Source organism: Agelaius tricolor, unplaced genomic scaffold, assembly GCF_023055355.1.
Source record: "Agelaius tricolor isolate 1412-34295 unplaced genomic scaffold, bAgeTri1.0.p SCAF_19, whole genome shotgun sequence".
NCBI classification, from domain to species: domain Eukaryota; kingdom Metazoa; phylum Chordata; class Aves; order Passeriformes; family Icteridae; genus Agelaius; species Agelaius tricolor.
The window spans coordinates 15154694-15168538 of record NW_027269279.1 but is presented as its reverse complement, the minus strand read 5'-3'; the positions used below and the strand labels follow the sequence as shown (position 1 = coordinate 15168538).

The following is a 13845-nucleotide window of genomic DNA, read 5'->3' as shown; positions in this document are numbered from 1 at the left end:
ACTATTGTGACTTTCAGGCTGAGAATGAATAAACAATAATTATGACTATGCAATAAAATTGTCCTCATTAGCTGAAGGTGAGCACAGACCAAAATCAGATTTAAGCATCACCTAAACCTGGTGAGTCCAGCTCCAAATCTGAATCCTCTGCTTCAAGTCCTGGCGTTACTGCTGCTCTCTGCAGCCCAGCTGATGCGACAGGCCCAAAACATGCATCTGATACATGCCAGAGACTGAGTGCCATGAAAAGCACAGGTAATTTGGGCCTATAATTAACTCCAGAGACAAATAATAGCGTTTATGACTCAAATTCACCCGAGGGCAACCACAACAAAATGCTACTCAGCTGAGTCATTGGGAAAATTGGCAGGAGGGTTGGATACAAACCCAGAGCCCTGATGTTCCCTCCTCCAGAATGCTTTGAGTGCTCTGGGTGAGGAAAGATCTGAAAATAAACTGAATTTGCTCTGCCCCGTGTCCTCCTCAGCGTTCAGGTCTCATGGGGTGCTTTGCTGGGCAGGGGGAAGGGGGAGGCTGCCCTCAGCTCATGGCATGGCACCTCCCCAGGCATCACCCCCAGAGCTGATGGCCCCTTCCCACCAGGCTGGCTGCTCACCCTGCTCAAGGACTGACTTAAAAGATAGCAGGGCATCAATAAAAGACAGAACTAAGTGGGAAAAAAAAAAAGTGGAGAGCAGAAAAATCCTTCCCCATGTTCCCACAGCCCTTAATCCTGGAGATATGTATTCGTGTATTAAACAGTTTGCGAGATGATTATGTAAGTGAAATCTCTGCAAATCTTTTGGAAAAAGGAATAAATAAACTGATTACTTCTCCCCTCTCCCTCTGGCTAACCTTTTGCAGATTTAACAGATAACCAACAGTGAACGGAGGCCAAATAAATCGCTTAAAGTTCCATTGCCCTGCCGGCCTGCCCCAGCTCCCCGCAGGGCTCGGGGGGAGCCGGAGCCACGCCCGCTCCAGGAGCGCTTCAGGAAACATCTGCTGCAATTCGGGATGTTGGGAGCTGCAGAACAGCTGGGAACAGAGCGCGGTGGAGGCAGAAAACCTGAACTGGGGGCTGTGGCTGAGAAATCAAGTGTTTCAGAGCAAGTCGTGCTGCTGCTGGACACAGGGATGGAGCTGTGGGATCCATCCCTGCTGCTGGGAGAGTGCGAGATGCTCACTGGCACTCTGCCCTGCCAAGGGGCTGCTGTGATCCACAGCTGCATCCTGAGCATCCCCGCTTGGAGCAGAGGATCCCTGCTGACCTACTTGCCTCACCCAGCACTTCCTCAGAGCTGCTGAAGAACTTGCACTTGATGTAATAACAGGAGATGCCATTTCCCCTGGAAGAGGGTGGCTAAAAGCAGCCCGTCATTAATAGCAAATAATTCTTCCAGCAGTGTATTGCTGTGTCAGAATTAGTCTCATGCCTGTCATTAGAGCACTCTCACTGCTCTGCCAAGGCAGGAAGGCTGCACAGCAGCTGATGGATAAGGAATGCATCCATCATTAATCATCCATCATCTCCACACTAACGGGACCTGGGTGTGCTCAGCAGGGACTCTGACCTGAGGCAGCCACGGGCAGAGCACAGCCTGCCCACAGCCACCCTGCCACATCCCACCTCATTCCTCTGCTTCCTGCAGCACCTCAGCTTCCCCTGCTCCTGTCAAGGGAGAGGATGTGCCAGCACATTGTGCCAGATCTCCTGTGGGATATCAGCAAAGACCCCACTAATCCATACCTGGGTTCCCACAGCTCTGCCCCCTCTCATCATTGTCCCACACAGCTTAAACCCAGTCAAGACAAGACTGAACTCTTTCCTTCTCCTTCCAAACCCTCTGAGTCTCTCCAGAGAGAGCAAGGTTTTCCAGGGAGCAACAAGGGGACAGGTTTAGGGAGAAACTCCTCATCCTCCCTGAGAAGGAGGAAACCTCTGGGAAAGGAAGACCTTAACTCAATGTGTTTGATACATGCCAGTTGCTCACCCATGCTCAAGGACAGACCTAAAAGATAGCAGGGCATCAATAAAACACAAAACTAAGTGGAAAAAAAAAAGCGGAGAGCAGAAAAATCCTTCCCCATGTTCCCAGGAAGGAAAGGGAAGATCCTGCTGTGCCTGCACATCTGCATCCAGAGCTCTGTGCTGAAACACCCCACAGCAGAGCTGAGGGAGCTGTGCCACCCTACAGCTACGACTGGAGCAGCCCTGGTCCTCCCTGGGGAAGCACCTGTGGAAATCTGCTCAGTGCTGGAGCGTCCCACAGGCCCCCCCAGGCAGGGCTGGAGCTGGGAGCCACCAGGGGAAGCTTTGCCTCCTTCCATTCCAGCTCCACTGAATTCCCACCAGTGCACAGTGACCAGAGACCCCTGGCCACCTCTGCCCTCCCTGTGGGCTTTGAGCCCCATTTCCCCCAAGGCTCTCCAGGTGTGGTGCCCAGGAAAGCCACCAGGTCCCTTCCCAGTGTCCCCTGACCTGGCGTCGTCATCGCGGGCGATCAGGAGCCGCATGTGGCTGGTGGCTGATGCTGTCCTCAGGATGTCCACGGCCCTGGAACACAAGGACCATGACAGGTCAGTCCCAGCTCCCAGCAGTGCTCCCCTGGCCCCACCCTGCTCACCCCACAGCTGGCACAGAGCCCTGACCTGGGCAAACCCTGCCAGCAGCCAAGCTTTGGCTGGATGCTCTGTTCCCTGCCCTGGCAGCGAGGCTGAGGGCAGCCCAGCCATATCCTGGCTTCCCACTTCTGCAGGAAGTGAGAAATCCCTGATAGCAAAGCCCAGCAGACACCAGTGGTGGTGAGCAAATCCCCCTGCAGAGCCCATGGCAGGGGCTGGGATGAGGTGCTCTGGAACATCCCTTCCAACCCACACCATTCCAGGATTCTGTAATTCCCAGCCTGGGGAAGCTTCCATCCCAGGGACAGCCATTTTCTGGGTCAAAAGAGAAGTACCCCTGGCAGGCAGGGCAGCTGCTGGGAGCCAGGCACAGCCTCCCACAGCCACAGAGATGTTCTCATGGACAGCACCAAGCCCAGCTGCTCTGGGGCTTTGGCAGCAGGACCAGCTCCTCGTGCTGCTCCCCTCCAGCCTCGGCACCTGGTGCAGGAATGCAGGGCAGGCAATAGGACAGCACCGTGTTCCATGGGGAAGGAGAGCCCCACAGTGCTGGTGCTCCTCTGGAGCTGGGAATGATTCTCCTGGTGGGGAGCTCAGGGGCTGGATCGTGGCTCCAGGAGGAACTGGAGCTGCACTGTCAGGCTCAGGCACCAGCTGATCTCCTGTGCTGGGAGCTGCAGGATGTGCTGGGAGGCTGCAGCAGATGGAGTGGAGGTGCCAGGAGCTGTTTCAAACCCAGCTTTTTGGGGAGATGTCTGAGCATCTCAGATACAATTTGGTCTCTCTGGTCTGTTTTTATATTGACTATTCCCGTCTGATCATTTCCAAGTTGGCTCTTGGGAGCAGCACACAGAATGATGCCCTGGTGTCCCCTCCATGCAACCCACAGCCAAAGCCACTTCACAGAATCCCACAAAAGCAACAGGAATGGGAAATTTCCATTTGGACATGGTACCTCTCACTTGTAACCCCAATTAGGGACTCTCCATTGACCTCCAGGATCTGGTCCCCTGGCTGCAGGCGCCCTAGAAAAGAAAACTAATGGATAGAAACTGTGGAAAATACAGCTTGAAGGGACTGGGAGAGGCTGGGCATTCCCCCTGTGCTCAGAGACAGGATGAAAAATGCATGGGCTGTTCCTGAGATGCTCGTCCGACCTGTTTTTCCAGATGTCCATAAATGAATTTCTGCAACCTCCCAGAACAGCCCGTGCCAAGGTCCCAGCACTTCCTCTGCTCTAGGAAGTTGCAAAAGTAAATGCTGAAAACTGCAATAAAGCTTTTGCTTAATTCACTTTGAGGTCAAGTGGTTCAGTTCGAGGTCAGGTAGAAAACCATGAGAGGCACTTCCACCTGTTCTGGATTTATTTTCCTTTATTGGATGGAAAAATGATGTAACAGCTGGGGAAAAAAAAGATCCTTTTGGCTGAAGTTGTAAAAGGTGAGCTCTGCAGACCCCTAATACCTACTTAGTTGAACATATTCAGAATTAAATCAGTGACCCAGAGCAGAGCTGAGTTTGCAAAAGGATCTCTGGTCATTTTGGGGCCACAGGGATGTGGGAAAGGACAGGAAAGTTCTTGTGTAGCAGAGATGGGTCATGCTCTACACACACAAAGCAATAGAACAAATGCTGAGGAGCCAGTCCAAGGCTGCTGTCAGATGTTAGAACAACTGCCACTCTAAAAAAATACCCCCAACCACTGGAAAATCTCCAAGCAAGCACTCAAAATATCTAATAAGGGATGAAACAAATGTGTGGAATAAGTGCCCTCAGTCTGGGCTGTTTTCAGCCCTCATAGCACTGCCCTGTGTTCCACTCACCATCGGCATAAGCAACACCCCCTGGAAGGATCCTCTTGACATAAACTCCATATTCTTCTCCAGTGGGCTCCTTGATGCCACCAATGACCTTGATGCCTGCAGGAAGAGCACAGCCCATGGCACAAAGGCAGGAGAACCAGGGCGTGCCTGAGGGGCGCAGCCCCAACCTTAAATTCACAGAATCACAGAATGGTTTGGGTTGAAGGGACCTGAAAGCCCATCCAGTGCCACCCCCTACCATGGCAGGGACACCTCCCACTGTCCCAGGCTGCTCCCAGCCCTGCCCAGCCTGGCCTTGGGCACTGCCAGGGATCCAGGGGCAGCCCCAGCTGCTCTGGGCACCCTGTGCCAGGGCCTGCCCACCCTCCCAGGGAACAATTCCTAATTCCCAAGATCCCATCCAGCCCTGCCCTCTGGCACTGGGAGCCATTCCCTGTGTCCTGTCCCTCCATGCCTTGTCCCCAGTCCCTCTGCAGCTCTCCTGGAGCCCCTTCAGGCCCTGCAAGGGGCTCTGAGGTGTCCCTGGAGCCTTCTCCTCTCCAGGTGAGCACCCCCAGCTCTCCCAGCCTGGCTCCAGAGGGGCTCCAGCCCTTGGGGCATCTCCATGGGCTCCCCTGGACTCTCTCCAGCAGCTCCAAGTTCATCACTGATGGGAAAGGGTCTGCTCCTGCTGCAGATCAAATCATTCCTGGTGACAAGTGTTCCTGCAGGAGATTCCTTCCCTGGGCACACCTGGACATCCCCCAGGGCTTGGGGACATCTCTGCTCCCCTGCCAGCCCCAGCAGCCCCTCAGCCCCTGACACGATGGCAGAGCCACCCCCAGGAGAGGCCACTGGTGTCAGAGCTGGGCTGGGGGAGCAGCTGGGGCAGGAGCAGGGAGGAGATCCCAGCTCCATGTGTGCCCCCCTGGCACAGCCCAGCCCGGGTGCCCTGCAGTGCCTTGGCACGGGGCTGCTGCTCCTCAGAGCCACCTCAGAGCCACCTCAGAGCCACCACGGGCCTGTCCCTGTGCCCACCCTAAGCTGGCTGGCAGGAAAAGGTCCAAGAGACTTATTTATCCAGGCCTCATTAAGTCCTACTTGGAAGATCCAGGCTGTGGACAGAAGGATTAAAAAGCCTGGCTTTAATTAACAAATCTGTGCCCAGAGCCGTGGGTCGGGCATTTGGCTGCTGTGGCAGGGGCACAGGCTGGGGACAGGCTGGGGACAGGCTGGGGACAGGCTGGGGACAGGCAGTGCCACCGAGGCAGCCCCAGGCCAGTCCTGCCCCAACTCCGAGCCCTGGAAGGTCCTGGGCTGTAGGAACAAGGCCCAGCTGCTGCCCTAAAACCTGGGAACCCTGTGTGAAACAGGCAGGACAGAGGGGGATCGGGGTGGGGATTTCTCAGCACACAGCACCATTCCCACCCCTGCTGCCCTTCCTCTGGGAACCCAAGCTCTGCTCTCAGGCCCTCACAGCTTTCATCTGCCTCCAGGGAAAGACTTTGTGTCTCAAGTCACCTTTAGATTAGATTAGATTAAAACTAAATTATTACAATTTCCTATAAAGACGTTTACATTTCTATATGCACCAATTGCTGCTTTTCCCAAGCTCCAAATGCCAGCCCTGAGTGCTGCAGTTTATTCACTGAGCTTAATGCATTAACCAGGCCCTTGTGAGGAGCTGTTTTACTGCTGGAACAGGGAACTCACAGCAGAACACCTCAGGAATGGGCACTGATATTTTCTAATTTATAATACAATCATTATATAATTAATAATAGAATAATTATATTATTATAATATTATTATAATTTATATTTATAATATTTTATAATTTATAGTAAATTATAAAATAAATTCACTAAAATTGGAAATATTGCCCCCCAAAAAGGAGCTATAAGCAGCATGAGCCTCACCAAGCCTGTGGGTCAGGTAAGGCACCTGGGCACAAAAGTGGGAGAGATGCTGCAGTCATGTAAGGTAAAACCTGCCCATGGCCAGGGATGCTGAGCAGGACATTCCTGTGCTCGCTGTGGAGCCAGGGGATCTCTGCTGGGCTGTGCAGAGACACCCCAGGGAACAGGGGCACCCCAGGGATGGGCCTGAGGAACCATGAGGGGTCCTGCAGAAGCAAAGCCCCATCGGTTCCCTGGATGGAGCAGAGCCTGAAAGTCCAGCCCAAGGCTGGACATGACTGAGGAACTCATCCCACATCTTTCTTCACCCCTAACACAAAGGAATTAGGAATGAAGAAGCACATCAGACAAATAATATCAAAATCTGCACCTTGCAGAGGCCCAGCCACAGCATCCCCCAGGAGGCCATTGTGTGCTGAGATATCAAATCAATAATGACTCATTTCCCTTTTGTGTCTGCAAATCAATTGTAATAATGCCTTAATATAGCTGAGGTCCCAAACCCTCCTTCATCCCCAACGATGTCAGGAGAAAATCCGATCTTGTTATTAAAATCACTGATTACTCACAGTATTGCTCCAGACACACTCAAACTTGGGTGGGGGAGGAAAAATCCCTGAGTTTTAACTCCCTTGTTGGGAAAGCAGCTGGATGCTGCTGAGCTCTGCCCACTGCTCACACCCATCACCTCACCAAGAAGGTGCTCTGGGTGCCAGTCCTGCCCCCCAAAATCCTCTGGAGAGTCCCCACTGGGGCAGGGAGGAGGAGGAGGAGGAGGAGGAGGAGGAGGAGGAGGAGGAGGAGGAGGAGGAGGAGGAGGAGGAGGAGGAGGAGGAGGAGGAGGGAGGGCTCAGCCATTCCAGGGCTCAGACCACTCCAGGGGACAGCAGATGATGGATGGCAGCAAACCTGGATCATCCAGGACTGTGGTGGCAGCATTCCTGGGATGATAATTTTTTACATATTTTATAAACATTTACTTCAATCAGATTTCTATTTGGGACCCAGTGTAGGTAAATAACGGCTCTTTAATTATCACAGCATCAAAGTCCCAGTATAATGCTTATTAAGTCATACTTAGGGCCAGATAATCTAGCCTATTTTGGATCCCTCTATTTAATCTTTCCTTTCTGGCAAAGGTCCTGGAGCTGATGCCCATGTCCCTGGTTTTTTTCTCTTTTGCAGAACAAAGTTTGCCAGGGAAACTCCAGATGGACTTAGAGGTAAGACTGACCAAGTCTGTGTTTTCTTTAGGCTTTTAACAATCCTATAAATTTCTCCAAGACCCTCAAGCTTCTCTGGTGCCTCTAATCCCACTGCCACTAATGCCAGAGTCACAGTTCTCAGGCTATAATCTCACCTGCTCCTGGATCCACACAGGTCAGGGGGTGTCCTGGCTAATCTGGTTGTTTAGTCCAACTGGGATCATCCTGACCCCACTGCCTGCCAGGCTGGGCACAGAGAGGGGCAGCCTGCTCCCTGCCTAAGCTGGCAATGTTCAATTACATTTCCCTTAATCCCTCTGTTGATCTTGCAGCCCCCGCCAGCTTTTTCTGTCTGGAGGAAGGGACAGATTGGAGGTGAATCACTCCCTGTCCTGTCCTAAGCAGATGAAGGTCAAGATAATGGGATCTCAGTGTTTCTGAGAAATGCTCCTTAATCAGCACTTCCCTTTGATGGCTATTCTTTAATTCGAGGTTCAGGTAGGAGGAGCTGCCAGGTAACCCCTTTGAACTTCTGCTGAGGTTCACATGTGGGTTTGCACCTAAAGCCACAGAGCAACAGACCCGCGGCCAAACGCTGACCTGGCAGCCAGCAGTGATGCTGCAAAGGAACTGCTGGGATCATACCTCATCCTACCTGGAAAACTGCTGGGATAACATCTGCATTCAGCTTGAGAAACTGCTGGGATAACACCTGCATCCCACCTGGGAAACTGCTGGGATAACCCTGAGAAAGTGCTGGGGTAACCCTGAGAAACTGCTGGGATAGCCCTGCATCCCACCTGGGAAACTGCTGGGATAACCCTGCATCCCACCTGAGAAACTGCTGGAATAACCCTGAGAAGCTGCTGGGATAACCCTGAGAAACTGCTGGGATAACGCTGAGAAACTGCTGGGATAGCCCTGCATCCCACCTGGGAAACTGCTGGGATAGCCCTGAGAAACTGCTGGGATAACCCTGCATTCAGCTTGAGAAACTCATAAAGGCACTTTCTTTTCCCAAATAAACCCACTCTGAGCAGGCACAGGGATTCTGTAAGCACCACACACCAGAGAGGGATGATTAAGCTGCCAGAGGGCAGGGCTGGATGGGATATTGGGAATTAGGAATTGTTCCCTGGGAGGGTGGGCAGGCCCTGGCACAGGGTGCCCAGAGCAGCTGGGGCTGCCCCTGGATCCCTGGCAGTGCCCAAGGCCAGGCTGGACAGGGCTTGGAGCAGCCTGGGACAGTGGAAGGTGTCCCTGCCATGGCAGAGGGTGCAGTGAGATGAGACTTCGAGGTCCCTTCAACCCAAACCATTCCATCATTTCTGGAGGATGATTGCTTGTCCTGAGTGCTCCAAGCCTCACAGGAGAGGATGAAGCCAGCAGCTGATGGCTTTAGGAAATCCACATCATTGCAGCTTCCTCCAGTACACCACAATTTGCTTTGTGGGTTCTGCTGGACCCTGCAAAGACCCTGTGGCCCAGACTGAGGGGAAGGAGAGGAGCTGGAACCCAGGGAAGTGGCTCACAAAGGGCTGCCACATCTGTCACTTCTCCCAGAGGTCACTGATGGCCCCATCAGGCTTTTCTGGGCCTCCTCCTTTAATGAGCTAATCTAAGCCAGCAGCTGAAATCCCATCAACTCAACCAAATCCACCTCTGGAGATTAAAATATGATATTCACCAAGTGAAGTCATTTCTCTGAGCTCCCATGAACCTCATGAACGTGGGAAGAGTCAGCAAAGCTGTCCCCCCCCCAGAGCTGGAAACAGCCAATAATGAATCCGTCATTAATCTCAGGTCTCAGGAAACCTGAACTTGCTTCCCTGGTGACTCCTTGGGAGTTGTCCCAAATGGTCATTCAGGGGTGTCACCAAGGGTCCCCAGCTGCTCTGTGGAGGGTGGGCTGCACTCTCAATTAAGGATCAGGAGAGGCTGTGAAATCCTGATGCAGGATCACAGATTATGTAAAGTCCATGGCAGAGCCCCACTGGATACAGAGAGGTCAGAGAAATGCTCTGCTGGATCCCTCTGGGCTGAGTGTCATGAACCTGGGACTTGGTCACGTTCTGATGGATGTGACCTTCTCCTTTCCCTTTTCTCCCAGCTTTGAAGTTCAGAGTGCTCTGGAAGGACACCTGACTCACCCAGTGCTCATTCCCTTCCCCTTGGCCAAACTTTCCAAAGCCAGCTCATGCATGCCAGTCCTCAGGAGCGCTGCAGAAAGCACCTTCCATCCCCACTGGGGTGGCTTTCCAGGGCAACAGTCTGCAGAGGGGCAGGGGAGTGCTGAGGGTTCTGTTTTTCTATTTATTTAGCATTTTAATTGATTTAATTTAAAAAATTCTGAAAGATCCCTCCCCCTCATCCTGCTGAGGGAAGGGGCCTGAGCTCCTGCACAGCTCCCAGCACTGGCTGCTCACCATTACCATGGAATTAGTTGGGATTTTGACATTCTTTTAATGTCACAGCTGCAAAAGGTGCAGAAGGTGCTCACCACAGGCAGGTACAAGACACAAGATCCAGTGGGACACCAGCCTGCACACAGGGAGACACATCCTGACCCAGGCTCTGGGGCTGTTTGAGGTACCCCAGCCCAGTCCCTGGTACTCACCCAGCCCAGCCCATCCCTGGTACTCCCCCAGCCCATCCCTGGCACTCCCCCAGCCCATCCCAGGCACTCCCCCAGCCCTGTCCATCCCAGGCACTCCTCCAGCCCTGTCCATCCCTGGCACTCCCCCAGCCCATCCCTGGTACTCCCCCAGCCCATCCCTGGCACTCCCCCAGCCCATCCCTGGTACTCCCCCAGCCCTGTCCATCCCTGGTACTCCCCCAGCCCATCCCAGGTACTCCCCCAGCCCTGTCCATCCCTGGTACTCCCCCAGCCCTGTCCATCCCTGGCACTCCCCCAGCCCTGTCCATCCCAGGCACTCACCCAGCCCGTTTGCACACTCGTAGAAGTCGAAGCAGTGCACGGCTCGGTCCATCCCGTACGGTCCCATGAGTGTCCTGGGGGAGGCAAGAGGAGCAGTTTGCTGTCATGGGCCATAAAGGACAGGGGCACAGGTGCCCAGCCAGCACACCCTGGGGCACACTGTCCCTCCCAGCCCAGCAGGCACTGCAGACACCCAGGCTGAGGGACAGCCCCACCACTGCACCCACACGGGCAAAACAGCCCCCAGGCAGCCCCCCCGAGCTCTGCCCAGATAAATGAGAGAATATGTGCAGGGCTGAGCATCATCCTCCCCACCCAGCAAATCTGCTGGACCTGTCTGTGCTTCATTACCCCAGATTATCAGGGCTGGACAGCTGTGCAGCTCCTGGGAAATGAGATCAGAGCTCAGAGCCGTGCTCTGGAATAAAGCACTTTCACAAACACAGCCTGTAATGAACACAGACAGGCACAATCCACTCTCAAGGCTTTTAGTGCAGGCAGAGGGTCTGGAAAAGGGGATGCAAGAGCTGCTCCAAGTCCTGCCTGGTCTGGTGGGAGCTTCTCATCACAAGCCAGAGCAGATGGAAGATCATTACACACCTGAGATTCCCCCAAAACATGCCACAGCCTCCCCCAAACACCTTAGGCAAGCTCCCAGATGAATGACCCCAAAACCACCCTGCCCCAACCACAGATGCCAGACTCCAAACCCGGGACCACCAGCACTTCTCCTTGTGCTCCTCAGGATGGATGAGCCCTGATCTGAGAAACCCCAGCCCAGATGTGCCAGGTGGGAAACAGGGCTGAGGAGGCACCAAAGCACTCCCCAGCATCTGAGTGCCAGGAGAGAATAAGGTGTTTCCCAATCCATATCAGGCCCCAGATCTGAGCATGGATGAGGAGGAACAGCAGCGTGGGAAACAAGAGGCAGCTGGAAATCCAGCAGGATGCAGGGTAAGAATAACCTGCAGGGACTTACCAGGAGTCCAAAATAAAACTCAAAATATCGAGCTGTCCAGCAAAGCCAGTAACTTCCACCTCTAAGATTTGGACTGGAAGCGTTTTCTCCATGTAAAAAATGCCCCTCCTTGCCATCCTTGCACCCCACTGAAGACTGAACAAACAACTGGCCACATCTGGCTATTGAAAAATGGAGCTCGAAGGCATCCCAGGGAGGCAGAGCAGCCCTGGGCTCAGGCTGGTTCAGGATTTTCGGGGTATTTCGAGTAAATTACCGAGGAAATTCCCCGGGCGAGCCCGGCTCAGGGCGGGCAGGGAGGCAGCACCCGGCTGCAGTTCCAGCGGAGCAGGTGCTCCTTGATACCATCAGCTCTTATCATCATCATCATCATCATCATCATCATCATCATCATCATCCCCAGCCCGGGGCACGGCCGCCCAGCAGCCCCGAGCACAAAACGCCCCCAAAGCACAAAACCCAACAGCGCCGGTGTCCGGGGCTCCTCCTGCCATCCCTGCATCCCAACCCCGCTCCGGGGGAAGCCACAGGGAACAGCCTGGGCTGGAATGGTTTCTGTGCAACAATTCCGTCCCCGTTACCTGCTGATGATGATGGCTCCCTTGTAAAGCACAGAGACCGCGGGCATCTTGGCGGCGGTGCCAGCCCGGCCCTGCCCAGCACCGGCCGCTCGGATTTGGCAGGAATCCGTTAAAGTGAAGGGGGGAAAAAAATGGGAAAAAAAAAAGAAAAAAAAAAAAAGGGGGAGGTCGGAGGGCATCACGTGGTCTCCCCGTATGCATGTTAATTCCTCCCAACATTAACACAGATCAGCTCAAAACATCTCCAACTTTAGATTAAAGCTTACGCAAGCCGGAGCCAGCGCGGCCCCGACAGCTCCTTCCCAATGCGCGGGGCCGGAGCGGGGCTGACCCCTCATCCCCAGCACAACGGGGATTCCTTGGGATGTGTTCTTGGGAACGGCCCCTCCAGGGATGGAGGGCAGCGTTCGGTGTGGGATGGGGGCAGTCACCATCTCTAAAGGGTTAAAATCCATAGCAGAGCTCCGGAGGCAGTAACAGACTGTGGCACTTAGCGGGTTTAGGGTTGATGTTGATTTTTTTTTTTCTTTTAGCATCTTTTCCAGCCCACAGGATTTCCTTCTTAATGCAGGACAAGTTCAGCTGTCCTCTGTCTGCTGGGAGGTCAGAAGCCTGTCTTGCCTTTGAACAGCCCCTTCCAGAGAAATCACAGAATCATTGGGTTGGAAGAGACCTCAAAGATCATCGAGTCCAACCCAGCCCCAACCCCTCAACTCAACCCTGGCACCCAGTGCCACATCCAGGCTTTGTTAAACACACCCAGGGATGGTGACTCCACCACCTCCCTGGGCAGAACATTCCAGAACTTTATCACTCTTTCAGTAAAAAACTTTTTCCTAATATCCAACCTATATTTCCCTTGGTGCAGCTTGAGGCTGTGTCCTCCATCCCTATCTTGGTGCCACCATCCAGCTGGAGAAGCAGCAGCACCCCTGTCCTGTGGGATGGAGGGTTGAAATAAAATTATCCAAGGTTTGCCAGTGATAGAAATGGACCAGAAGAGCCACCTTGGGGCTTGGCAGGAGCAGGGCTGCCATCCTGGGGGGAAGATCTGGTGACTTTCCTGAGAAGGGAAATGAACTCCCCTGGATCACAGGAGGACACAGGTCCCACATCCCAGCCAGCTCTGGAGGACATCTGAGGTCAGGGGGAGCTCCTGGCCCCGACTCCTCCATCCGTGTCCTCCTCGTGCTGCTCCCAGTGTCTCAGCAGGCTCCTGGCCAGGCCCCATTAGTGGCCCTTGCCCTCGTTAGCAGAGCTGTGCCTGGCACTGCCACCCCTTGCCAAACCATCCCTTGAGTCCAAGCTGCTGGATGGTGCTGTTCCCATGCTTGAACAACTGATTTTATCAGCTGGAGCTTCCCCAATAGCCTCGTGCAAAGTGCTTCAAAAAAAGACAAATTGGAAAAGTTCTCCTGCATTTTGTCTTCTTTTTTAAAAATTGTTTTCACTTGAGGACATTCAGATGACATATAAAACCTGAATAGATTTGACCTTCAGGTGGCCAAAACTTTCCTAAAAATTAAATTATCTAGCTAAAAAAAAATCAAATTTGGATAAGTAATGCCTACTAGACAAACACAGATACATCTGGTGATAGATCATTGTGCCCACCCCAGCCCAGCAAGATGTGTTCAAGCCCTGGCCAAGGCTTGGGCTGAAGCAGACTAAGCACAGGGGGTGGTACCTGGGCCCATCTCCAAACCTGCTGGGTGCTGCAGCCTGCAGGAGCCTCACAAACCTGCCCATCCCTCAGCAACCCAACTGCAGGGAGATGCTCTTTCTCCTGCCATCCC

At 53.5% G+C, this 13845-nt stretch overlaps 1 protein-coding gene across 2 annotated transcripts in view; it reads right to left on the bottom strand.

The window, feature by feature from the left end:
- Positions 1–12319, bottom strand: part of LOC139598307 (syntaxin-binding protein 4-like) — a 39434-nt gene extending 27115 nt beyond the window's left edge. Inside the window, exons 1-5 of one of the 2 annotated variants that reach the window (XM_071444536.1) lie at positions 12050–12319; positions 10490–10563; positions 4449–4544; positions 3581–3650; positions 2483–2557 (exon numbers count right to left, since the gene is read on the bottom strand). In XM_071444536.1, coding sequence (XP_071300637.1) covers positions 2483–2557; positions 3581–3650; positions 4449–4544; positions 10490–10563; positions 12050–12228 — 494 coding nt within the window. In that variant the 5' untranslated portion in view covers positions 12229–12319. The remainder of the gene's footprint in view (positions 1–2482; positions 2558–3580; positions 3651–4448; positions 4545–10489; positions 10564–12049) is intronic. The other variant, XM_071444535.1, reaches the window with a different exon arrangement.
- Positions 12320–13845: the final 1526 nt, after the last annotated feature.